The sequence below is a fragment of the Microcaecilia unicolor genome, chromosome 1 (genome assembly GCF_901765095.1).
Source record: "Microcaecilia unicolor chromosome 1, aMicUni1.1, whole genome shotgun sequence".
NCBI lineage: Eukaryota > Metazoa > Chordata > Amphibia > Gymnophiona > Siphonopidae > Microcaecilia > Microcaecilia unicolor.
Window position 1 is genome coordinate 12,340,966 of NC_044031.1, and position 24,087 is coordinate 12,365,052.

At 46.5% G+C, this 24,087-nt stretch overlaps 1 protein-coding gene across 1 annotated transcript; it reads right to left on the reverse strand.

Moving 5' to 3' along the window:
* Window positions 1–10,939: 10,939 nt before the first annotated feature.
* On the reverse strand, window positions 10,940–18,497 carry LOC115463001 (gastrula zinc finger protein XlCGF17.1-like). Its single transcript, XM_030193157.1, has 3 exons — window positions 18,463–18,497; window positions 18,198–18,311; window positions 10,940–12,106 (listed from the first exon to the last, which is right to left on the reverse strand). Exons 2-3 carry the CDS (start codon window positions 18,247–18,249, stop codon window positions 11,160–11,162), a joined length of 999 nt encoding a protein of 332 aa, XP_030049017.1. The 5' UTR covers window positions 18,250–18,311; window positions 18,463–18,497; the 3' UTR covers window positions 10,940–11,159.
* Between the last annotated feature and the right edge of the window lie 5,590 nt (window positions 18,498–24,087).

The following is a 24,087-nucleotide window of genomic DNA, read 5'->3' on the forward strand; positions in this document are numbered from 1 at the left end:
GGGAGTCTTATCTTCCCAAGCTGAGCTCCCCTCCTGATCTTTCTCTTTTATGTTTCAGTAGCTGCTTGCACTCTGCTTATGATTTTTGTCTGCTGCGTGAAGTAAGAAAAATAAAGAAAATCTTGCTGAATTTGACAGCTGGATGTGTGAGAATTTGGGGGTAAGACTTCCCCATCACAGATATGGTGTGAAGAGGTTAAACCTCACAGTGAGTGTACAGTGGGCTAGTCCCTGCTGGTTACAAAGGCTGAGATGCAAATGGTATATAATGAGAGAAACCAGTTAAATGCTCTAACTGTTTTAGAAGTGAAGCCCAGCTGCAATGGCCTAAAGGGTCTTACTGGATAGAAAAATGGTTTAGTCTAAAAAGACTCATTTGTAAATGTATAAAGGGACCATTTTACTGAAGTGCAGAAAGCCTATTGCAGGCTTACTGCTTAGCAATTCGGAAGTACCGCTGGTCTGTAAGGTGTGTTAAGCCACTGATCTTCAGAGCTTCTACCGCTCCTGAGGTCTTTTTCCTCCATTACCACAGATAAAGTGTGTTGATTTGGGTGCATATGTATTTTGATTTGTAATGTTCAAAGTAGGGTAATAATTAAGGTGTTCCTCACTCTGGTTTGTGTTTGGTTATTCCATTTAAATGTTCTAAAAAATATGATAACTCCTTCAAAAGAAAAGCTGAAAGGAAATTACATGAAATGACTCACACAGCCAGTCTGGTGTTGGGCCCACCCAGCAGCAGTGTCCCTTAAGTAGCTGCTGCCTTGTGCTGGTCACAGGCTCGCAGCGATTCCCACTTGTTGCCTGCCGCTCAACAACCTCCTTGTAGCCGCTAAGACCTAACCCGGAAGCCTCTTTTCTGCTGCAACTTCCAGTTTCTGCCCAGTCAAGATGCAGCAGAGGAGAGGCTTCCGGGTTAGTGCTTAGCGGCTGCAAGGAGATTGTTGAGCGGCAGGCAGCGTGTAGAAATCGCTGTCGCTGCTGGCCGGCAACCCATAGAAGCATGAGAAGAGTTGTGGGTAGGAAATAGAAAGGAAGGGGATGACAGATGCTGCACGGGGGTGAGGGAAGATGGGGGGGGGGGGGAAAGATGCTGCACAAGCGAGGGAAAACAGGGGACAGATGATGCATAGGGAGAGGGAAGACGGGGGACAGATGATGCTTGTGGGGGAGGGAAGATAGGGGAAAGATGCTGCACAGGGGAAGGGAAGACAGGACAGATGCTGCACAAGCGAGGGAAAACAGGGGACAGATGATGCTTGTGGGGGAGGAAATATGGGGAAAGATGCTGCATGGCGGGTGGAGAGGGAAGGTGCTGCATGGGGAAGATGGGAGATATGCAGCAAAAGGAGGAGGGGTGAGAAAGGGAGAAATCTTGCATATGAGATGGAAGGATGGGAGACATGCTGCTTAGAAAGGAGATAGGTGGCAAGAGAGGGAGAGATGGTGAATATAGGGGTGGAGAAGAGGGAGAAATGATACATAGGGAGGGAGAAAGAAATGTTTAACATAGGGGTGGAGGGAAGGGAGAAATGTTAGACATAGGGTGGAGGGAAGGAAGAAATGTTAGACATGATGGTAGAGGGGAGGAAGGCAGAGATGCTGCATGGGAAGGGGAGAGATGTTGGACCCAGAACAGAAGGGAGGGAGGGAGAGATGGTGGACAGTGGGAATGAGAGGGGGAGATGGTGGACATGGGGGTAGATGAGAAGGAGGAAGAGGTACACAGGAGCTGGTGGTGAGGAGAGAATGAGGGAAAATACTGGACCATGGGGGAGAGAGAGCAGGAGGGAAAAGAGAAGGGACAGGAAAATGTCAAGATGTTGTGGGGAGGGAAGAAGAGGGGTCAGATGCTAGCTAGAAGGGTGGAGGCTGGAAGACGATGAGAATGGTGGAACCCTGTGGGAGAGGCCAGTAGGGGGTGGCAAAGAATTGAGTGAGATGGGGAATGGGAGAGCTAGTGGGTGAAAGAAGAAGATGGAAATTTGATAGGTAGTTGAAAAGTAAAAAGGAGGAGGAGAAGGGTGAGATAGAGGCAGAAAAGAGCCAAAAAGGAATGATCAATATGTCAGAGGCAGGCGTAGTGAAGGAACAGACAGGAGAGAGGAGAAAAGACAAATGGACTGCAGTAGCTTGAAGAAGGAATTAGCAGATGACAAACAGGAAAGCAGAAAAGAGAAATTGGAACCAGCAACTAAGGTAGAAACAAAGCATTTTATTTTGAAGGTTTTAAATGGAATATGTTAGCTTTTGGGAAATGTGCATAACAAATGTAAAGAAATGAATTTCTGTTTTATGACTCCAGTGTTGCAGTAATGCTAAGTTTAACTTCTTGGGGTCCCCATTCAATTTTTTTTCAAAATATTTTATTTCTAATTTGTGATCCCTTGTTCTGTATTTGGTGAGGGTCTGTTGATGTGATAGTAATGGCAGGTGGGAAATCAGAGGGGAGGCAGAGAGGAGAGGGAATCGGGGAGGGGGGGGGCCCTCTTCTGACCTGGGTCCAAGCAGGTCTAACACCAGTCCTGACCCTTTCTGTATAGCTGGTGAGGATCCAAAGACAGACAGAACTCCCTTCTACCAAGCTTTGCAGTTGGCAACAGCATCTTTGAGCCATCGACAACTAAGCATGTGTGGGGTGCCAGATCAGTGGCTTAGGGTCATTGCTTCTGCCTGCCAAGCTTGGTAAAAGAGAGTTCTGGCCACCTTCAGCTTCCAGAGCTGGATCCTCGTTAGCTAAAGTATTTCTATTTTGAGGTGGGGGTAGGGCGGGGCAGAGAAAATTTTCTGCCCACCCAAAACCGGCTCTCTGGCTATGCCACTGCACACTGCATTTGGAGGCAGCCACAGGGAAGGTTTCTCTGTTTGGTGTGTGATCTCTTTCCTATCATTTTTATGGAGTTCCTTTCCTGATTCTATTTCTTTGTCTTATTTGTAATTTTACCATACAAAGTAGAGAAACGTCCAAGAATAATTCAAAAATTAAAAAAATAATAACAAATATATAAATAGGCTTAATCACATCTAGGAAAGTGCAGTAGGCTAACGAGCGAGCTGGAACCTCAAGAGGAAAATGGAAACACTGTAAAGCAGAGCAGGCGATGCAGATATCCTATATAATCATTTGTACCTCCAACGTTCCATGGCTGACTGGGTTCGTAACATCTCCTGACGTCAGCCAGCCTCCAGCGTTCCAATCCCTCTCACTGTCCCGCCCTCGTGTCAAAACGTAATGACGTCAGAGGAGGGTGGAACAGTGAGAGGGAAGGGAACACTGGAGGCGAGCTGATGTCAGGAAGGATGTTACGAAAGGAACATTACGGAAGCCAGCCAGCCAGAGAACGTTCAGGTACAAATCACTGGATATGGAGGGGAGGAGAGAATCGCGGAACATCGAGGCGAGGGGAGGCAGAGGGAAGGGAACACTGGAGGCGAGCTGATGTCAGGAAGGATGTTACGAAAGGAACATTACGGAAGCCAGCCAGCCAGAGAACGTTCAGGTACAAATCACTGGATATGGAGGGGAGGAGAGAATCGCGGAACATCGAGGCGAGGGGAGGGCAGAGGACAATCGATGGACATGGATGGGATGGGAGGAGAGGAGACGGATGGGAGGGCAGGGAAGAGGAGAATTGCTGGTAGGGGAGGGTAGGGAAGAATCGCTGGACATGGAGGGGAGAGGGAGATAAACGCTCACACGAGAGCCTTCCTAGGGCCCGTTTCATTGTTGACGAAACGGGCTTGGTTCCACTAGTATTCATGTATCACTCCAAAACCTCAAAAACCATTACATTTCAGGAAACCTGATTAGTAAGTACTGGTTTATCAGAAAGAAATAATTCCCAAAAATGTAACTATTGTTTCCTTCTTGAAGGCATTTAAGGAAAAAAGTTGCTCCCACAGCCAAAACTTTACTTTTAACTGTGGGAACTGCTTTCTACTTAATTGTCTGGAGACATCAGGAAACATATAAATTTGGTGACCACAGAAAGGTACAGATTTTTTTGACAAATATAATTTAAGAATATTGGGGGGGGGGGGGGTCAATTTTAGAGGAAAATTTAACCAGAAGAATAGCTCTTTTTTGCTATTAAATCCTGTGACGACTCCAAAAATTGAAATAAATCTAAACTTTCTACAGGACTAGACAGTACTTGGTCCATTTCACCCTCTCCTCTTATCTGGATTGAGCTTCTTTGAACATAAAATATACCCTCGACAGTTAGAACAGCTGCATGAGGATAGCCAACAATATTCTTTAGATACAGTTTCAGAAGCTGTAAAGGAGCCAGATAATGAGTCGCTAGAAAATTTGAGGGTTTTAAGGGGCCCTTTTACTAAGCTGCAGTAAAAGTGGTCCTGCGCTAGCGTCAACGCATAGTTTTAATGCTTGCAGAGTCCCCCATTTTACCGCAGCAGGTAAAAGCCCCAAAAAAGAAATGGCCGTGTGATAAGTATCTAGGTGGGAGTAAGGGTTCTGACACTAACTTAGCGGTAACCCCCTGCGCAAATATTTTTCCAATATTTCCGCTAGCGCTGGAAATGCTGCGCGTTCGGGGTGGAACTGCCACCGGTGGTAATTCCAGGTTGCCAAACGGCAACCCTTTAGTTAAAAAGACCCCTGAGATGTTATTTTCCAGAGCTTCCAGATGTGACTGAATCGGCCAACTGTCCTTAACAGCAGAAGCTGCAGTAGATTGCAAGGTAACAACAGTTTGTTCAGTCTTTCGAAATGCTGTTTCAACTTTTATAAGTCTCTGATCCATCTCTTTCGTTTTAACCAAACGTTCTTGAGAGAATTTACACAATGAAGGAGTAGTTCCTTGAATCAATTGTTCAATCTTCTTTACAACTTTCCAACTATCTTGAAGCTAAACCACTCCTTTCTTAGTATAGAATGACACGGAGACAAAGTTTGTCCCCGTCCCCGCAGGTTCTGTCTCTGTCCCCGTCCCATCCCCGTGGGCTCTGTTCTCATCTGTAGAAGCCTCAAACACTTATTTTATATTTAAATCTTTTTATTAAAGTATAAAAAGGAACAAGATGCTGTACAACTGTTGTTTATAAATTACCAACAGCTTCCATCGGAGTGTGGAGGACGCATATGATCGAACTACTAAAACTGGAGAGGTGTGAGATTAAGGGCCAACGTCTGCAACAGATCTGGGAACTTTTTGGGGACACTTTGCAACCCGCAGCTCGAAGCAGAATTCTAAACTAGACAGTACACTTTGCATCTGTGATCTGGACGCCTGTGCTGATGGGAAGGGAGAGGGTTAGGGGAAGGGATTGTGGGGGGGGGGAGTTCAGAGGTTGGGGTGGAGCAGTGGGGAGAGTAGCACGGAAGTTTTACAGTTGTTTGTAGCTCAGTTTGCCTGTTCAGTATGGCACCTTGTTGTTAATTCTAATAAAGATAATTTAAACATAAATCACCAATAGAAAACAATAAGATAAACAAGCAACTTGTCTTCTTAGAAGATGTGCTGGTAGCAGGATGTACAGGATCCCCCATGCAAATTTTGCTAGTTGTGGCCAGCATGTTTGCTCGTTTTTCCAAAAAATCAAAATATCGTCATCTGCATCACTCAAATATGAATAACATTCCAGGTCATTAAGAGGCTTCAAAGTAGAAAATGACACAGGGGCAAAGTTTGTCCCTGACCCCTGATCCTCGCCCCTTCCCCATGAGGCTTACTGGCCTGTAGTTTCCAGCATCTTCTCTGTCACCACTTTTGTGAAGAGGGATCACAGCTGTTCTTCTCCAATCCCACAGAACCTCCCCCGTCTCCAAGGATTTATTAAACAAATCTTTAAGAGGACCCACCAGAACCTCTCTGAGCTCCCTCAATATCCTGGGATGGATCCCGTCCAGACCCATGGCTTTGTCCACCTTTAGATTTTCAAGTTCATAAACACTCTCTTCCAAGAAATAAGCAGTGGATTTTCCCCATCTTAATAATGGCTTATGGACATTTATTTGAGGAAGATATCCAAACCTTTTTTAAACCCTGCTAACTGCTTTTACCACATTCTCTGGCAACAAATTCCAGAGTTTAATTACACATTGAGTGAAGGTAATCAATAGAAATAAAATAAAATAGTCCTAGTATTTTTGGAAAGAGTAAACAAGCGATTCACATCTCCCCGTTCAACTCCACTCATTATTTTATAGACCTCTATCATATCTCCCCTCAGCCGCCTTTTTTCCAAGCTGAAGAGCCCTAGCCACTTTAGCCTTCCCTCATAGGGAAGTCGTCCCATTCCCTTTATCATTTTTGTCATCCTTCTCTGTACCTTTTCTAATTCCACTATATCTTTTTAGATGCGGTTACCAGAATTGCACACAATATTCGAGGTGCGGTCGCACCATGGAGAGATACAAAGGTATTATAAGATCCTCATTTTTGTTTTCCATTCCTTTCCTAATAATACCTAACATTCTACTTGCTTTCTTAGCTGCAGCAGCACACTGAGCAGAGGGTTTCAACGTATCATCAACAATGACACCTAGATCTTTTTATTTTTTTAATTCTTTATTTATAAATTCCCCCCCTCCCCACACTCTCCTCCTCCCACCCCCCTACCCGATGACCCCTTTCCCAGCGTTCCCAAAATAGGAACCAGTCACGTTTAACACCTCCTGATCATTCATCCCCTCTTAACTGTGTCAGAACAAGATCCTAGACCCCCCCCTCTCCTTAGTGCTATTATACATATTATTACTGTTACAACCCCTCACACACGCTTCCCTTACACCCAGATCCCCTCATACCGAGCAACAATAAACTAACTGAACAACCCCAGTGCAATATTCCTGGTATCTGCAGCAAGCTTTATCGTACAACAACCCCACATGCATTCAAGCTTTACTCTCATAGCTTATACCATCCTCTGTCCATTGCCTCCAGTCCTAGTGCTCCCGACAAGAGTAGAGTTTGTCGCGGCTGTACATCTCAGAGTTCGCAAACATCTATCTGCGGCGCAAACCAGGATTAGCTGTACTCAAACTGTCCATCCACTCACGCTGGCAAGGTGTTGTTCAGAATCGCCTCAGCGTTTGGGTACTTACAGTTGTCTTTATCCAACATTACCAAAGGATTTGAAATCTATTGACGAAATAACCAATTTTCGTAAATCTCTGAAGACCTATCTCTTCAACATAGCCTCAATAAATTACTTTGCCAACCCAACCCAGTTAAGACAGTCTACCTTCTATACTCACCCACCTAACTCTTTTCTTTTCCCCTACTTAATCTTAGTACATCACTAACTGTATCTGATATCCTGGAATGACAATGCCATAACAAGACTCTGTAAGCCACATTGAGCCTGCAAATAGGTGGGAAAATGTGGGGTACAAATGCAATAAATAATAATAATAACAGCAAACCAGTAAACCTTTGAACGTAACTCTTAACACTTCAGGCACCTTCAGGCCATTACGTCCCAAATGCCACCCTTGTCAACAAGGGTGCATCGCGTTTCATCTGTTCGTTTTGAGGTTCCCTGGGTACCTTTTAACTATTTGCACCAGCGATGATGGTGTGTGAGGCTCCCCACCCGTTCAAGTCGGTGGCACATGGCTTGGTCCCGCCGCAGCGTCTCCCTCTAGCTGTTGCAAAAAATCCTTCGCCTCCTCGGCCGATTCGAATGAGTGTGCTGTTCCATGGTGTGTAATTTTCAGCACAGCCGGGTAGATTAAGGCGAAACGCACCTTCATATTAAACAGCTGAGAACAAATAGGCGTAAAGGCCCGTCGCCTCTCCGCAACTCCTGCAGAGTAATCCTGAAAGCATAAAATCCGCTTCTGCTCATACAGCAGGGCATTCTCTTTCCTTGATGCCTGTAAAATCAACTGCTTATGTGCTAAATTCAGCACTCTCAGGATTATGACTCGCGGTTTGGTGGCTCTATCTTGGCGTAGTCCGAGGCGGTGGGCGCTCTCTATCCGCAGCGGACCCATGCTGTCTGGGAAGTTCACTCTCGCCGTGAGCCAGCGCTCCAGTACAGCGGCCAGGTCTCTGCCTCCAAGAGCCTCAGGAAAACCTACTAGCCTTACATTATTGCGTCGGGAGCGGTTTCCAAGTCCTCTATTTTTTGCTCCAATGTCTCCATCTGTTTGGCGAGCTGTTTCTGTCCATCCTCTACCTCCAGCACCTGGTCTTCCACCCGCACTGGTACGAGATTGGAAGGCCACACATTCACGGGTCAAATCCTCCATGCGGGATTGCAGTTTTTCGAGCTTAGTATCGATTGGTGTGAGCCTTCGCTCTAGTAATTCCTCCCAAACCGTGGTCATCTCCACTATTATTTCACCTACCCACGTGGAGGAGACCGTGGCCCTGATCACCCCGGGCAAGGACACCATCTTGGAATCCACCGGTTTCTGCCTTAAGCGGTCTTTGCTGGCCGATTTCGCTGCCATAGTCGTCCCCCGCTCCTACGATCTGCAGCCCAAGTGTCCGCCCCACTTCCGACTCTAATTGCCTCCGATTATCGGGGGTCTGATCAGCTGGATTCTCGAGGGGAAGAGAGCCTGGGCCAGAGAGCGTCTCACCTGTGACCGCTCGCCCGCATGGCGTCACGTGACCTCCTATCCTCTTATAAGGTTTAAAGATATCAGTCTCCCCAAGTTTGAGGACTATGAATGTATAAATGTTTCTTCATGGGGATTATTCCTCATTATGTTTATTTCCACTGAAATTATATTGTGTTTGTTTCTTGACAAATCTTTGCTTTGGATTGTAATTAAAAAACTGCATAAATAAAAAATTAAAAAAAAAGAAAGACTGATTAATTTTGTAATAGTTTCCTTGAGTATTGGTGGTGCAGGGGTTTCTCATAAGCAGCTACGCCATCTGCATGGGGAAAGCTGTGTGTAGCGAATCTACATCCATTGTGACCAGAAGGGTACGCAGCGGTAGCTGCTTAATGTTTTTTAAAATTTGTTCAGAAAGGCTTTGGTGTCTTGTATGAAAGGTTTCAGAATTCCCTCTATAAGTCCAGATACTTCCTCTGTAACTATGCCAGTACCAGATATGATTGGTCAGCCAGGGTTTCCAGGTTTGTGGATTTTGGATAGCAAGTGTAGAACGTGCCCACAGAAGGATGGTTTGGTATGAGTTTTTCCTTTTGTTTTAGATGTGGCTGTACTTGCGTTGGAAGTGCCTTTGATAAGATTTTTCAACTGTTTTGTATAATCCTGTGTAGGTTCAATCAGTTTCCTATAGTATGTGTTGTCCGAGAGCTGTCTGTGTCCTTCAATGTAATCACTTTGTCTGCAGGTTTGATAACAATGCTTTGGTTATTTTGTAGTTTAAACACCCCTATGATCAAAGCAACAGCACACAAATTTATGCCCGGTACTAGCTCTGATCATAGGGGTATTTCTGCAGGATTGTGCCTGGAAACAATCCTTCCGCAGAAGTTGTTTGACAGGTCTCCCTTATATGGAAGTTAAGCCCTGCCCGGTGCATCCCAGGATGAAGTCCCTCCCAGGATGCACCGGGCAGGGCGGGATGCCTCCATTTTGAGAAGGCACCTGAAGTCCCTCCCAGGATGCACCGAGCAGGGCGGGATGCCTCCAGTTTGGGAAGGCACCTGAAGTCCCTCCCAGGATGCACCGGGCAGGGCGGGATGCCTCCATTTTGGGAAGGCACCTGAAGTCCCTCCCAGGATGCACCGGGCAGGGCGGGATGCCTCCATTTTGGGAAGGCACCTGAAGTCCCTCCCAGGATGCACCGGACAGGGCGAGATGCCTCCATTTTGGGAAGGCACCTGAAGTCCCTCCCAGGATGCACCGGGCAGGGCGAGATGCCTCTATTTTGGGAAGGCACCTGAAGTCCCTCCCAGGATGCACCGGGCAGGGCGGGATGCCTCTATTTTGGGAAGGCACCTGAAGTCCCTCCCAGGATGCACCGGGCAGGGCGAGATGCCTCCATTTTGGGAAAGCACCTGAAGTCCCTCCCAGGATGCACCGGGCAGGGCGGGATGCCTCCATTTTGGGAAGGCACCTGAAGTCCCTCCCAGGATGCACCGGGCAGGACGGGATGCCTCCATTTTGGGAAGGCACCTGAAGTCCCTCCCTCCTCCACCTACAACTATAATGGAGAGGTAGGCTCTGGGGGGGGGGGGGGGGGAGAAGATCTAACTAGATAGTTGTCCAACTGAAGGAGACCTTTATTTGCATGCATTTAGCATTCACAGCCTGGAAGCACTAGTACGGCACTATTGGTCTCTAGCACCCGTGTTTGCTCGTGATCATCGGCCCTCTCAGGTAGAGGGAGGTTGTGCAGAATTTTGTTTGCTGGAAAGTTGTGATGGCACTCTGTCTGAAAACGTTCAATGTAGTTGGCCAGTTTATTGTTTTGTCCATCCTGTGGGGTAAAATGTGTTTTTTTGTTTAAAATTGTATTCTGGTCTGATGGGAGTTTCTCTTTTGTGGAAATGTATTTTCAAGCTGAATTTTCTAAAGAATTCTTCCTTTAGACAGTACAGAGATTGCATGCGGTGATAACTGGTAGTTTCAGAGGTTTACTATCCCATTTGATTAGCACTACCATTAGTGTGGTTACTGGGAATTTGCCTGCAGGGTATCTGCTGACTTTCCTGATCTCCTGGTTTGTTTGAATTCTGACTCTCATATACCTCAGATAAGTACATAAGTGTTTACTTGGAAATACCTGGCAAGATCCTGAGAAAGTACAAAACATTTTATACTACTTATTCTAGAAATAAACAGTGAATTTTTCCAAAGTCCTTTTTAATAATATGCTTATGGACTTTTCCTTTAGGAAGCCATCCAAATCTTTTTTAAACCTAGGTAAGCTAACTGCCTTCACCACATTCTCTAGCAACGAATTCCAGAGTTTAATTACACATTGAGTGAAGAAAAATTTAAATTTACTACTATGTAGCTTCATTGCATGCCCCCTAGTCCTAGGCCTTGGGTTTGAAACATTTATCACATTCTGAACATTTAAATGGTTTCTCTCCTGTATGAGTCTGTTTGTGCTATTTCATTCCAGCTTTGGTTTTGAAGCATTTATCACATTCTGAACAGTTAAATGGTTTCTCTCCTGTATGAATTTTGCCATTTCAGATTCTATTTCAAGCTAAAAGATTTATCACATTCTGAACATTGAAATGGTTTAGCTCTAGTATGAATCATTCTGTGACTTTTCACCTGTCTTGTTTTTGCAACATTTATCACATTCTGAACAGTAACATGGTTTCTCTCCAATATGAATAATTCTGTGACTTTTCAACTCGGTCTTGGTTTTGAAACATTTATCACATTTTGAACATTTAAACGGTTTCTCTCCCATATGACTCTTTTTGTGAATATTCAGGGAGCTTTTCCATTTGAAGCATTTATCACATTCTGAACACTTAAATGGTTTCTCTCCTGTATGAATCCTTTCATGCCGTTTCAGATTCTCTTTGAAGCTAAAGTATTTATCACATTCTGAACATTTAAATGGTTTCTCTCCCATATGAGTCCTTTTGTGAATATGCAGGGAACCTTTCCATTTGAAGCATTTATCACATTCTGAACAGTTAAATGGTTTCTCTTCTGTATGAATCCTTGCATGCCGTTTCAGATTCTCTTTGAAGCTAAAGGATTTATCACATTCTGAACAGTTAAATGGTTTATGTTCCATGTAACCTATTTTATGCAGTTGTAGGTTCCTTTTCTCATTGAAACGTTTACATGGTTTTTCACAGTTTCCAGATGGGTTATTTTTGTGCATACCTTGACAGTCATTAACTTCAGTCCTAAGCCCATTTATGTGGTGCTCAATAAAATTGGAGTCTGTAGTAAAGGTTTCCCAAACATCAGCACTTTTAAAATCTCTCTCACTGTTGAGTCTTCCACGTTGTACAAGTCTTGGGAAAAAGCTACAGTTTCTCTTTTCTTTTTCTAATCTTTCTCCTTTCTGAGCTGCTGCTTTCTCATCAGTTGGTATTATGCTACCGATACCTCCTTCACAGTCTGCTGAAGGATCTGTGCTGTCTCTGGAGGAATCTTCGTGTTTCCATTCCTCTTTCTGCTCCTCATTGCACATTCTCACTCTTTCACTCTCATTCCCAAATCCATCATCTGTTGGATAAAATAGAAGAGTACGATCATTCATTTTACAGCTGCTTCAATGCCACTGAACACTGGGGGTTAGGCAGCCCCAGGGGATTCTTGAGAATGTGGCCTAGTAAATATGAAGTGTACAGATTTACAGGCGTGAAGATATTAAATACATTTCTCTTATTATGGATTAAACAAAACACAAAAACATTCCCTTGCACTACTCAGGCCAAAGAAATTTAAATTACCTCAGAAGAAACCTCCCCCTTTCCCTGAGAGGACCTCTCTGCTACAGTATAATTATGTCCATGACTATGTTTGATCAAAGAGGGAAACAGCTGGAGAGAAGGAAGCAGGTGGCCAGTGTTTCCATCAGCGCTATATTATGGCTGGAGGGTTCTGGAGGGAACAGGGCAGGTGAAGAGACCTGGATGCCTTAAGCAAGAGAGAAAAGAGGGAACAGTAAAACCAACTGGTTCCTGAGAACGTCACCTTTTCCTCAGAACCATGACCCCTTACCTTCTATAAGTGCGATAAGAAGTTCTAACAAGAATGGGCCCAATTAGGTCCCAGGAAATGCATCTTTTATGTGCCTTCTCAATCAAAAATAAAATGACATTTTACAGAACCAACTTCTTTGAATCAGTGGCGTAGCCACAGGTGGGCCTGGGTGGGCCAGGGCCCACCTACTTTGGACTCAGGCCCACCCAAAATTGTGACACTCTTGCTGTAGCTGGTGGGGATTTTCTCTCCTTGGGCAGCCAGCGCTCTTTCAAATGTCAGCCAGCAGCACTTGCCTTGAGCTGACGCCGAGCCTGCCCCTTCTGCATATGCTCAGGTTTTGTACATGCAAAAGCAATGAGCGTGCACAGCCTGCCGGCAACAGCATCATTTTGAGGCACATGCTGCTGGCTGCTGTTTGGAAGAGTGCTGGCTGCTTGAGGGGGAGGAGGAGGAAATCTTCAGTTGGCAGGGTTTGAGGATCCTCACCAGCTAAAGAATTTAATATTTGGGGTTTGTGGGCATGGAGGAGTGGAGAGAGGAGCAAACCGTAGGGGGCCCGTGGGAGGAACAAATTCTATGCCCGCCCACCTTGGGCTCAGGCCCACCCAAAATTGGCCATCTGGCTACGCCCCTGCTTTGAATTCTAAGCTAAGGAAGGGGCAAGAAGACCACTGACCATCTCTCACTTGTAGGTCTTCCTCCTGCCGGCTTCTCCCTTTTGCTTGTGTAGCCCAATTACCCTGCGTTATTTTTGCTGCAAAATACTTTCTTATTTTAACTTTGGTAAGAACAAAACAGAGAGAGAGAGAATAAAGATGAAAAATGGCAGGGGGCACAGAAACAGAGAAGGCTGCATGGCAGGGGAAAGAGAGAGAGAATGAGGGAGAGAAGAGACATTGCATGGGACATACGGATAAGTTTGTACCCGAGCTAGGCAATAGCTTGTTTCAAAGATGGGAAAGACATGGTCTTCTCTATTTTGGTCAATTTATAGGAGATGACCAAATTCTACATTTTGGAACGTTACAAGTTCACTATCAACTAGCAGCTAGAGATGTTATTCCCTTATCGTCAAGATAAATGTTTCAATCAGCGAGCACAACTAATAGCAGGGGGCGGAGGCCTTAAGCCAGCTTTTGAAACTTTAGTGGGTGGACAAGTTGGTAGGGGTTATATATCTTTTGTTTATGGGCTCCTCAACACCTTAGATAAATGGAAGGCTACCTACAGGGGGGCATGGGAGAGGGATCTAGAGAGTTCTCCGACGAGGAATGGGAAAATGTCTCAATGCGATCTCATAAATTGTCACATGCACCTCAGATGATTGAGAATGGTCTTAAGGTACTGATGAGATGGCATTACTCTCCATCTAGACTGCAAGCCATTATAAGGAAAGGGGATGGTTTATGTTGGAGAGGGTGTAGCCGGAGGGCAACATATACTCACGTCTGGTGGGAATGTCCTAAGGTCCAGAAATTATGGAAGGAGGTATCTGCATATGGGCAACAGTTACTCGAGACTCGTACAGTGTGTACTATGGAAAATGCCCTACCAAGTGGGAGAGTGGAAGGGATAACGGGAGCTAGGAATACATTAATGCTATTGGTTTTTACAGCAGTTCAACTGCTGATTGCCTCACATTGGCATACACGGGCAATGCCAAAACACACTGTATATTATATGCAAATGATATAGATTTTTCCTCTTCAATACTCTGTAATCCTTGTTACTATGTAAGCCGCATTGAACCTGCTTTGAGTGGGAAAGTGCAGGGTACAAATGTAATAATAAATAAATAATAAATATAGATTGACTAATTTAAAATCTAATAAATGCAAATATCAAGAAACTAGTAAAAAAGGCCCGTTTCTGTATGAAAGGAAACGGGCGCTAGCAAGGTTCCCCCCTCCCCCGGTCTCTCCCTGTGCCCCCTCGGAGTTGCATGCGGTCCTCCCTCCCCTCTGTTTGTAGACAGGAGTGGAGATAAGGCTATGTAGTGTAAGCAAGGAAGGCAATTTGGTTAATCTCTGTTTCCCCTGTCCCCTGCAGCCGTCATCGCCATACACTCAAAAGAAAGCAAACCTATGAGGTGCTGCATCGACGTTGTCGTTCAGGTGTTGGCGGGACGGCATGAATGTAAGTCCCTCCATCGTACCCTCTGACGTTGAGTGTCTCTGGATGCCTGCCTGCCTGCCTGCCCCCCCCCCGAAGCGGTTTTGTGGCGTGTGTGGACGCTCGTTTTTGGCGCCATTTTGTTTTCGTCAGCGCACTGGCAGCTGATTGTCAGGCAGGGGGAGGAGTAGGGAAACAAGCGGAGCGTGTGTCCCTACTCCTCCCTTTCCGTAGCGTTCCTTTCGTTGATGGAAATTGTTCCGCCCTCGACGTCATCATTTCCCTACTCCTCCCTTTCCGTAGCGTTCCTGTCGTTGATGGAAATTGTTGCGCCCTCGACGTCATCATGTTCAATGCGAGGGCGTGACAGAGACATGGTGAGTGGAGAGGCTTCACCACCACGAAGTAACGAACCCTTCACGGAAGTGGGTGGAGCTTGGGGGGCTTCATTAGAACGTTGGGGTTGCGAATTATGTCCGGATGGGGCGCGGCTGAGGACAGGTGTATGAGTGAGAGTGAGTGGTGCTGACAGGCTACAACAGTACAGGGCTTCAGTGTTTCCGTGGCACACAGTGAGCTTCAGAATTGGAGGTGAGAATTATTTATATAGATAGATTTGGGGCGATTCCTCCAGTTGGAAGGACAATCTGAGTTTTGGAGAAGTGGAGAGATAAGGGATGGGGAGGGTTTACTTTTAGTTTTTCATTATTGGGGGTGGCAGTTTGTTATGTAACAAAATGTACATTTGTTCTTAATTTTTTCTGTTAAGAGATACTGTCAGTTGTTTTGCTAGAAAATTAATAAAGTTAGAAATGGCAGTTGCGACTTCCCGTGGCAGCCTGCAGGCGGTTGTGGCCGCCATTTTGGAATTCGGAATGGCAAGAGCAGGATGCTGCCATTTTGCAATTGGGAATGGCATCATTAAGATAAACTGCATTATGTACTGTGATTTGCATTAACCTATCAGCAACACAAAATGTCCATGACTAAGTCAAATTGTACCATGTACATCAGTCACGTTCCTCCACAACAGTGCAGCCCTCCACCTCCGGAAGCCCTCTCTCAACCCCAAGACACTCAGGGCCGTGCCTAGGGTCTCTGGCGCCCCCCTGCAGACTATCAATTGGCGCCCCCCCCCCCCCCGTGAAAATGATCACGTCCCCCCCCCCATGAAAATGATCGCTCACCACTTGCCACACTGAAAGGAATTGTCATCAATATTCTTAGAAACAAATTGGTATACATTGCAAAATAAGATAGCAGTTGTAAATTCTCAAAGTGGACATATTCCAAATGCTAAAATGAAAATAAAATGATTTTTTTTTTCTACCTTTGTTGTCTGGTGACTTTCTTTTTTCAATCATGCTGGTCCAGTATCTGATTCTGCTGCTATCTGTCCTCTTAACTCCATTTCCAGGGCTTCCTTTCCATTTATTTCTTTACTTTTCTCCTTTCTTCTTCATTTCTTGCTCTATATCCATTTCCAGCAATCTCTCCTCTCTCCCTGGGTCCTGCCCTCCCATCCATGTCCATTCTTGTCCCTCTCTGCCCTTCCCTCCTCCATCCATAGCCAGCAATCCTCCTCTCTCCCCTCCCCTCCATTTCCAGCAATTTGTCCTCTCCCTGGGCCCCCATGTCCATCCTTGTCCCTCTCTGCCCTTCCCTCCTCCATCCATAGCCAGCAATCCTCTCTCCCCTCCCCTTCCAGCAATTTGTCCTCTCCCTGGGCCCTGCCCTCCCATCGATGCCTCTCTGCCCTCCCATCCATGCCTCTCTGCCCTTCCCTCCGCGCCCTGGGGCCTTTAAATCTTTTACTTCCGGTCGCAGCAGCGTCAGTGAAAGCGGAGCGCTGCCGACGTCTCCCTTCCCTTTGCGCTCTTGGTTCCCTCAGTGTCCGCCTTCTTCTGACGTCAGAAGAAGGCGGGACACTGAGGGAACCAAAGGCGCAAAGGGAAGGGAGACGTCGGCAGCAGTGGCGTAGCTAGGGTAGTTGACACCTGGGGCCGGTCATTTTTTAACACCCCCCCCCCTAAATCCAGTACTAGGCATACCGAGAATACAAAACACGACCTATAGAGCAATTTTACCATACCATAAGCAGTCGCTTCTATGAGTCACACAAGGAAAAGGAAAGCATCTTAAGCACTACAGTGAGCACTAGAACATCAATTCACCTATTGTAAAACGAAACCAGACATTTATTAACACAGCTAAAATACTATATCCTAAAGCATCTGTCTCCCACCCAGTCCCTTCTGCCCATCCAAGTCCCCCTCACCCCATCTGTCTCCCACCCAGTCCCTTCTGCTATCCAAGTGCCCCACCCTCACCCCATCTGTCTCCCACCCAGTCCCTTCTGCCCATCCCCCTCACCCCATCTGTCTCCCACCCAGTCCCTTCTGCTATCCAAGTGCCCCCACCCTCACCCCATTTGTCTCCCACCCAGTCCCTTCTGCTATCCATGTGCCCCCCACCCTCACCCCATCTGTCTCCCACCCAGTCCCTTCTGCCCATCCGAGTCCCCCTCACCCCTTCTGGCTCCCACCCAGACCCTTCTGCTATCCAAGTGCCCCCCACCCTCACCCTGTCTCCCACCCAGTCCCTTCTGCCCATCCGAGTCCCCCTCACCCCATCTGTCTCCCACCCAGTCCCTTCTGCCCATCCGAGTCCCCCTCACCCCATCTGGCTCCCACCCAGTCCCTTCTGCTATCCGAGTCCCCCCCACCTTCACCGCATCTGTCCCCCACCCTCACCCTGCCTCGTCTTCTCCCTGCCACCCGGTCTTTAAAAATAAATTGCCGACGCGATAGGGAGCGCAGCACCTCGTGTGCAAGTAAAAGAAGCGGATCCGATCATCTCATTGGGCCTTCCTTCACTGTCCCGCCCTAGAGGAAATAGGAAGTTGCGTCAGAGGAGGGCGGGACAGTGAGGGAAGGCCCAATGAGATGATCGGATCCGCTTCTTTTACTTGCACACGAGGTGCTGCGCTCGCTATTCGCGTCGGCAATTTATTTTTAAAGGGCTGGTGCGGGGGAGGGGCTGCCAGGAAGAAGAGCAGCGGGAGCGGCGGCACCCCCCTTTCTGATGACACTCGGGGCGGACCGCCCCGCCCTTGCTGGTCGGCAGCGCTTTTACTGACGCTGCTGCGACCCAGGTAAAAGATTTAAAGGCCTTTGCGGCGCGGGGCGAGGGTAAGCACCGCGGCGGCGCCCTTCAGAGGCGGGCGCCCCCCTGCGGCGCTTACCTCGCTTACCGCATCGGCACGGCCCTGAAGACACTCTACGATGAAGGGTTTTGCAGACCTGATCCCACCCCTGGGATACCCACCTCTATCCGTGCCTCCTCCATCTCCACAGACAGTTTAATCTGTCCAAAGTAGGGAAACAGACAGAGAGAGGAGAAGAGGAGATGACAACCTTTTATCCCATCAGCCCTGAATTCCTGAATTGTCCCAGCTGACTTCAGTAAAGATGTGCAGGAGGAATTTTACACTTACTTGTTACAGAAGGACGAGTCTGTTCAGACATCTCTGATTTAGGATTTTCCATGACGGGGAGCTCTTCCTCTTGCTTAATACTCAGTGACAACACAGATGTTACAACTGGAAGGTCTGTGATGAGAAAACACATTCACAAGGATTCACAATATCTGATAATACTAAATTAGGAAACTGATTTTAAGTGTCCAAATGTCCGATGTGAATGACCCATCTCCTGTGGTCTAAATATGCAAAGCCCGTTAAATCCAAAACATTTACTTACTGTTGGTGGAGTCATTTGGATTTTCTTTTCTCTCCCACTCACATTGTTGAGTGAAATATTTCTCATCTTCCATTTTAATCTTGAATATAACATCAGGATTAAGAATTGAATAACCTGTTGATAAGAAGTAGGAAAATTACACTGGAATTGTATTTGTAGAATCCCTCGGGAGGTTCCCTCTGCTTCATGTTTTGATGGAGCAGTGCGTGATTTGTGCATGGAGGTCTGAGACGCGTGTATTTGTCTGACAAAGCTTGGAGAGAAGAGGCAGCAGTGGTCCGACACTTGATTAAGATTATATCATAGAGGTTTTCTGGTATAGAGATTTCTCTTTGTTTCCCTCCTAGGTGGAGGCATTGCAGGAGTCAATCTTCTGGTTACCATTTGGAGAGGTTATACATTGTACAGTATAGTTGACGTGTGCAGCTGATATGTCATGACCTTATGAAGAAGTCTCAGAGGAAATCTCTCTCTGGTCTTCTGTGCCAAAATATTTTGTATAGGAATGGGAGAGAGACTCCTGCTGGTGCTGTGTGAAGCCTCTAGTTTATCTTACAACAGAGAGCAGCATCTTTTGCAGATCCTGTAGCAGTGGAGTCTTTCACAGGCTCCTATTGCATATGGGATGGTATCAGAAGCCAGGATCTAAATTTCAGGTGCCCATGGTATCTAGTTCCTGTGATTTTTAAGTGCTTGTGTGGTAGATGACAGAAAACACATATTTACCTCGTGAGATGAGTATGTTATGAATCTCCTTGATGAGCTTCTTGTACAGCTCCTTCTGCCTTTCTCCCAGAAGGTCCCAGTCCACGTCCAAGAAATAAGCAGCAACATCCTTGAAAGTGACCAATGCCTAGAACAGCAAACAGGACACCCTATGTCAGAGTTTCATTATTTTTTCACTTCATTTTATTTCTTTAAACAAACACCTATCAACATAATTCTAGACTGTTTACAACAAACATATGTAATAGTTCACATAAAAACAATTACAGAAACAGAAAATCATTCAAAATAAAATGGGAAAGTAAAGCAGTCAAGCCTTTATCTTTTTTCAGAACATCAAATAATGCTACACACACCACAACTTCAAGGGTAAATTGTTCCAGTTGTATACATCACACTGAAAACACACACTGTCTCATACAAGTTTTATACCACAGCACTGGTAAGAAGAACAAAGGTTTCTAGAAGGAAGACGTTTAAGTAGTGTGCGATATTTTACAGGTGTCCAATGCAACTCCCTCAGAATGGAAGAACTAGGCATTAAAAAAGATATAAAGGAATTAGAAAAGGTGCAGAGAAGGGCGACGAAAATGATAAAGGGAATGGAACGACTTCCCTTTGAGGAAAGGCTGAGTAGGTTAGGGCTCTTCAGCTTGGAGAAAAGGCGGCTGAGGGGTGATATGATAGAAGTCTACAAGATAATGAGTGGATTAGAGCGGACAGATGTGAGCGTTTGTTTCAAACAACAACAAAACCAGGGGACATAAGATGAAGCTAGAATATGGTACATTTAAAACAAATAGGAGAAAGTTTTTCTTTACTCGGCGTGTAGTTAGACTCTGGAACTCGTTGCCGGAGAATGTAGTGACAGCAGCTGGCCTTACGGAATTTAAAGGGGGTTTGGACAGATTCCTGAGGGAAAAGTCCATTGAACATTATTAATTTTTATTTATTTTATTTTATTTTGGGGGGGGGGGGGGGGTTGCCGGGTTCTTGAAGCCTGGATTGGCCGCTGTCGGAGACAGGATGCTGGGCTTGATGGACCCTTGGTCTTTTCCCAGTATGGCGGTACTTATGTACTTATGTAAATGGGCAATTCTAAATCGAGGGAGGCGAGAGGATGTCGCAATCGTAAAACCCGTTCTTTGAAGCTCTGGAACCCATATCTGTCCTCTCTGTCCCCTAGGGGAAGAAGTTTGGTGCTTAACGTGTTGTGATTGCATTCTCTCTCTGATCCGCCCTCTTATCGAATAACCACTCCAAATTATTGCCTAATCTGTGTTGGGAGGGTACCTGGGTAGGTAGAGGGTAGGGTAATACAACCCCATAGCCAAAGCACCCTCCGTACCGCAACTATGAGGGACATATTCTTTGCTGATGCACGTAGCAAATCATAAAGGCCATCAGCCAGGAAAGAAGAGCCTATCTCCAACTTGACCAACTGCTGCACGAAACCAGCCCTGCCAAGACTGAATCTGCCCAGCGAAAGCAAGCGCGGGCCACTAGCCATGCACAAATGGACGCTTGCAGCACTAGAGCCGATAAATCAAAACTACGCTTAAGGAAAGACTCTAAGAATCCAGGGAATCTTCCTCCTCCAGCTCACTAAAAACCTCCGCTGAGCCTGGGAGGGAAACGGCATCCAGATCCTCTACCCAATCCAGGTGAGGTCTTTTGGCCACCACCGGGAGCATCAGCAATGGCTGGACCTGTCTTCCAGGCCTGATATAAGGTCCAGACAAACTCAGGAGGGAACCCCATCCCTCCTGAGCATTCATCAGCCAAAACAGGACCAGACTGAATATCTTCCTGCCATGCCCGCCAAGAGACTGGGCCAGGCCCGGGGCAAGGCCGCCCCCCCTCCCCCCGAGGTCAGACGAGGGCGGGACACAGAGAGGGAAGGAGGCCTGAAGGGAGGCAATCTGCTGCTGCCTGCAGCACTTTCACACGGAGGTGAGAGGCGCTGTGATTTCAATGCAGGGGGCCCAGCCCGCTGGCAGACGGTCGATGATGGAGCCGAGGGCGGGCGGGTGGGACTGCGGCGCCGGGCCCCTCTTCGAGGCCCAGGCCCGGGGAATTTTGTCCCCCCTGCCCCCCCCCTCTCGGCGGCCCTGCTTCCTGCAACAACTGAGGCGGCCCTGCAGTGTGGGAAGAATTCAAAATGGCGGAGGTTTCTGCTGAAAATGGAGCCACCGCTGGCCAACCCGCCTGCAGGGCAGCCTCCGTTCAGGCTGTTCCTGCCGCACTGTGCTCAGTGGTCAAATCGGGGCGGTGTTGCCGAGGACAACTGCGGCTCACCACAAAGCCGGCGCTGTGATCCATGCACCTCGACCCCCTAACCACAGAAGGGTTCTCTCCTGGTAGCAAGACACCTTTCTCCGGAGAAACCAGGGAATCTTTCTCCTCGAGCACACTAAAATCCTCCTCTGAGCCTGGGAGGGAAACCGTCCAGATCCTCAGCCCAATCCAGGCGAGGTCTTTTGGCCACCACCGGAGCAGCTCCCTCACCTGTCTTCCAGGCCTGATATAAGGTCCAGACAAACTCAGGAGGGAGCCCCATCCCTCCTGAGCATTCACCGGCAAAAAATAGAGGCCCAGACCGAATATCTTCCTGCAACAACTGAGGCGGCCCTGCAGCGTGGGAACCGCCGAAAACGGAGCCACCGCTGGTGAACACACTGGCAGGGCAGCCTCTGTTCTTGCTGCGCTGTGCTTCACAGTCAAATCGGGTGGAGTCGCAGAGGACGACTTTGACTCATCATCAGAAAGCCGGCACTGTGATCCAGGCACCTCAACCCCTGGCGCACATAAGCAGCAGCGGAGGAGCTTGGATGCACACATCACCCCGGTAAAAACAGGAGGGAGGAAAGATGCGACCCGCCCTACAAACCAAGCAAAAACAACTTCCCCTCCAGCACAGAATCAACACTCTGCTCTCCCGGACAGCCAAAAGGTACCGGCACTGAGTCTGGTGCTGTTTACTCTCTCTCTCTTTTTTTGTTAAACTTGAGCTCCGCTGCTGAAGGCTGAGCATGGCACTCAAGGCAACAGAGGCACAAAGCTGTTCACTCCAGAGAGCAGAGAACGGGGAGGGACCTGGCCACTTGGGTTTAACACCCCAAGGGGAAATGGGGCCCCACCGGACCCACATTCCAGAACCTCAGGAGCACTACAAGGGACCAGGCACAGGCTTTTTTTCCCAGGCTAAAAACTCAAGAAGAAGAAAAGCCCCCAAAGAAAAAACAACCACAGAGCACCAAAGCACTCCCTAGGGCCTAACAGACCGGTTAGGATGCACAGACTGCCACGTCTACCCTCTGCTGGAGAACAAGAAATACTGGCTGGTTGGCAGGGGCCCTTTTACTAAGCTGTGGTAGGCTGTACTCGTGTGCAGCGCACGCCCAAATGAGACTACCATCAGGCCAGCACAGCGGTAATTTCAGGCCTGGAAGACAGGTCCAATTCTGTCAGCATACTAAAACCATCTGACGTGTGAAGATGAAGCAGCAAATAAAGTAAAACAAAAACAAAAAACAAACACATTACAAAAACCTGTGGCCAAAACGTCAGCAGAGTCAAGTACTATTCCTAGATAACAGATTTGATGCTGAATTGGAATAGGTTCAAGAAAGGAGGGTAAAGACAAAAATGCAGCTGATCAGCGGTACCACCGGTACCACCATCATCTCAGTCTTTTAGGCCATTCTGACCACACTGTGCTGAAATTTCACTAACATGCTCAACTATCTGTGACTGATGAGAACCAGAAGACTTAGAGAAAAAGTGCAATCAATAATAAAAAAACTGACAAACAATACTCTGTCACAAAAGATCACATAAAGGGGACAAATAGATGTCAAATAATATAGCAGAAAACACAGAACCCCCAGAGACCCCCCCCCCCCCCCCCCCACATACTAAATCACTGCAACTCTCCTGGGGAAAAAAGAAAAACATACTTGATGGAGACAACCTTCCAACAAGAAGAAAAACCATAGTAAAACTGTTCCCCCACAGGCAGAAGTAGGCCAGATGCCTTCAAGGGAAAAGCAGATGGAGAGTGAAGACTGCTAACTATCCCTGACAACTACTAAGCAAGTTGTAAATACAGTAGAGACAAAAAACACACTTTGAAATGTCTGTACACAATCCTAGAAGCCTGAAAATTAAGATGGGAGAGTTAGAGTTTGTTGCACTAAATGAAAAGGCCTCAAATAATTATATCATCATGACAGAGAGGATTAAACTGGAGGGTGTTAGTGCTATATGTTAACGAGGAAATTGAGTGAAACAGAATAAAAGTTCAGCAGGAAACTGACAGAAAAATGGATAGAAAGAGGTCAGAAACAGTGAGAGATACAGGGAAGATTATAAAAATTGATAAAGGAAGACAGACAATAGATATTAAAGAAGATGAAGGAAAGAGAGAAATATGGGTAAGGGTGGGGGAGAATAAGAGAAAGAGAAGAAATGAAAAAAAAAAAAAAAGAGAGAACACAAATGAAATGAGTAAAGTAAAAATATGAAAAACAGAACAAGTCAGAGGCTGTGATTATAACACCTCATTCTCACTATCCCTGGTCCACAGGAGGGAATTTTTCTTAGAGGAAAAGTTTGTATCACCTCATTACTAGCTTTAATCAAAGCTTCATCACATGCTTCAGGCACTTCCTCACATCTGCCTGTTGTGGTCAGATTTCCTCTTTCCTCAGATCCCCGAGGCTCAGTTCTGAATCCTTTTTGCTCAAATTGGATTAAAATGTCAGGCCTGACATTGTAGAAATCTATTATAAGAAAAAGAAAGCAAAATATCTTTTTTTTTTTTTTTTTTTAAAGTTACCAAAGAATTAGTCTCAGGAACCTCCACTGGTACAGAATTAAAAAAAAGAAGGGTTCTGC

Excerpts from the sequence above, each read along its gene's own strand:
- LOC115463001 (XM_030193157.1), bottom strand. The coding sequence starts at position 18,249 with ATGGAAAATCCTAAATCAGAGATGTCTGAACAGACTCGTCCTTCTGTA. Across the intron at positions 12,107-18,197 it reads GACTCGTCCTTCTGTAACAA|ATGATGGATTTGGGAATGAG; the intron begins GTAAGTGTAAAA and ends TTTATCCAACAG.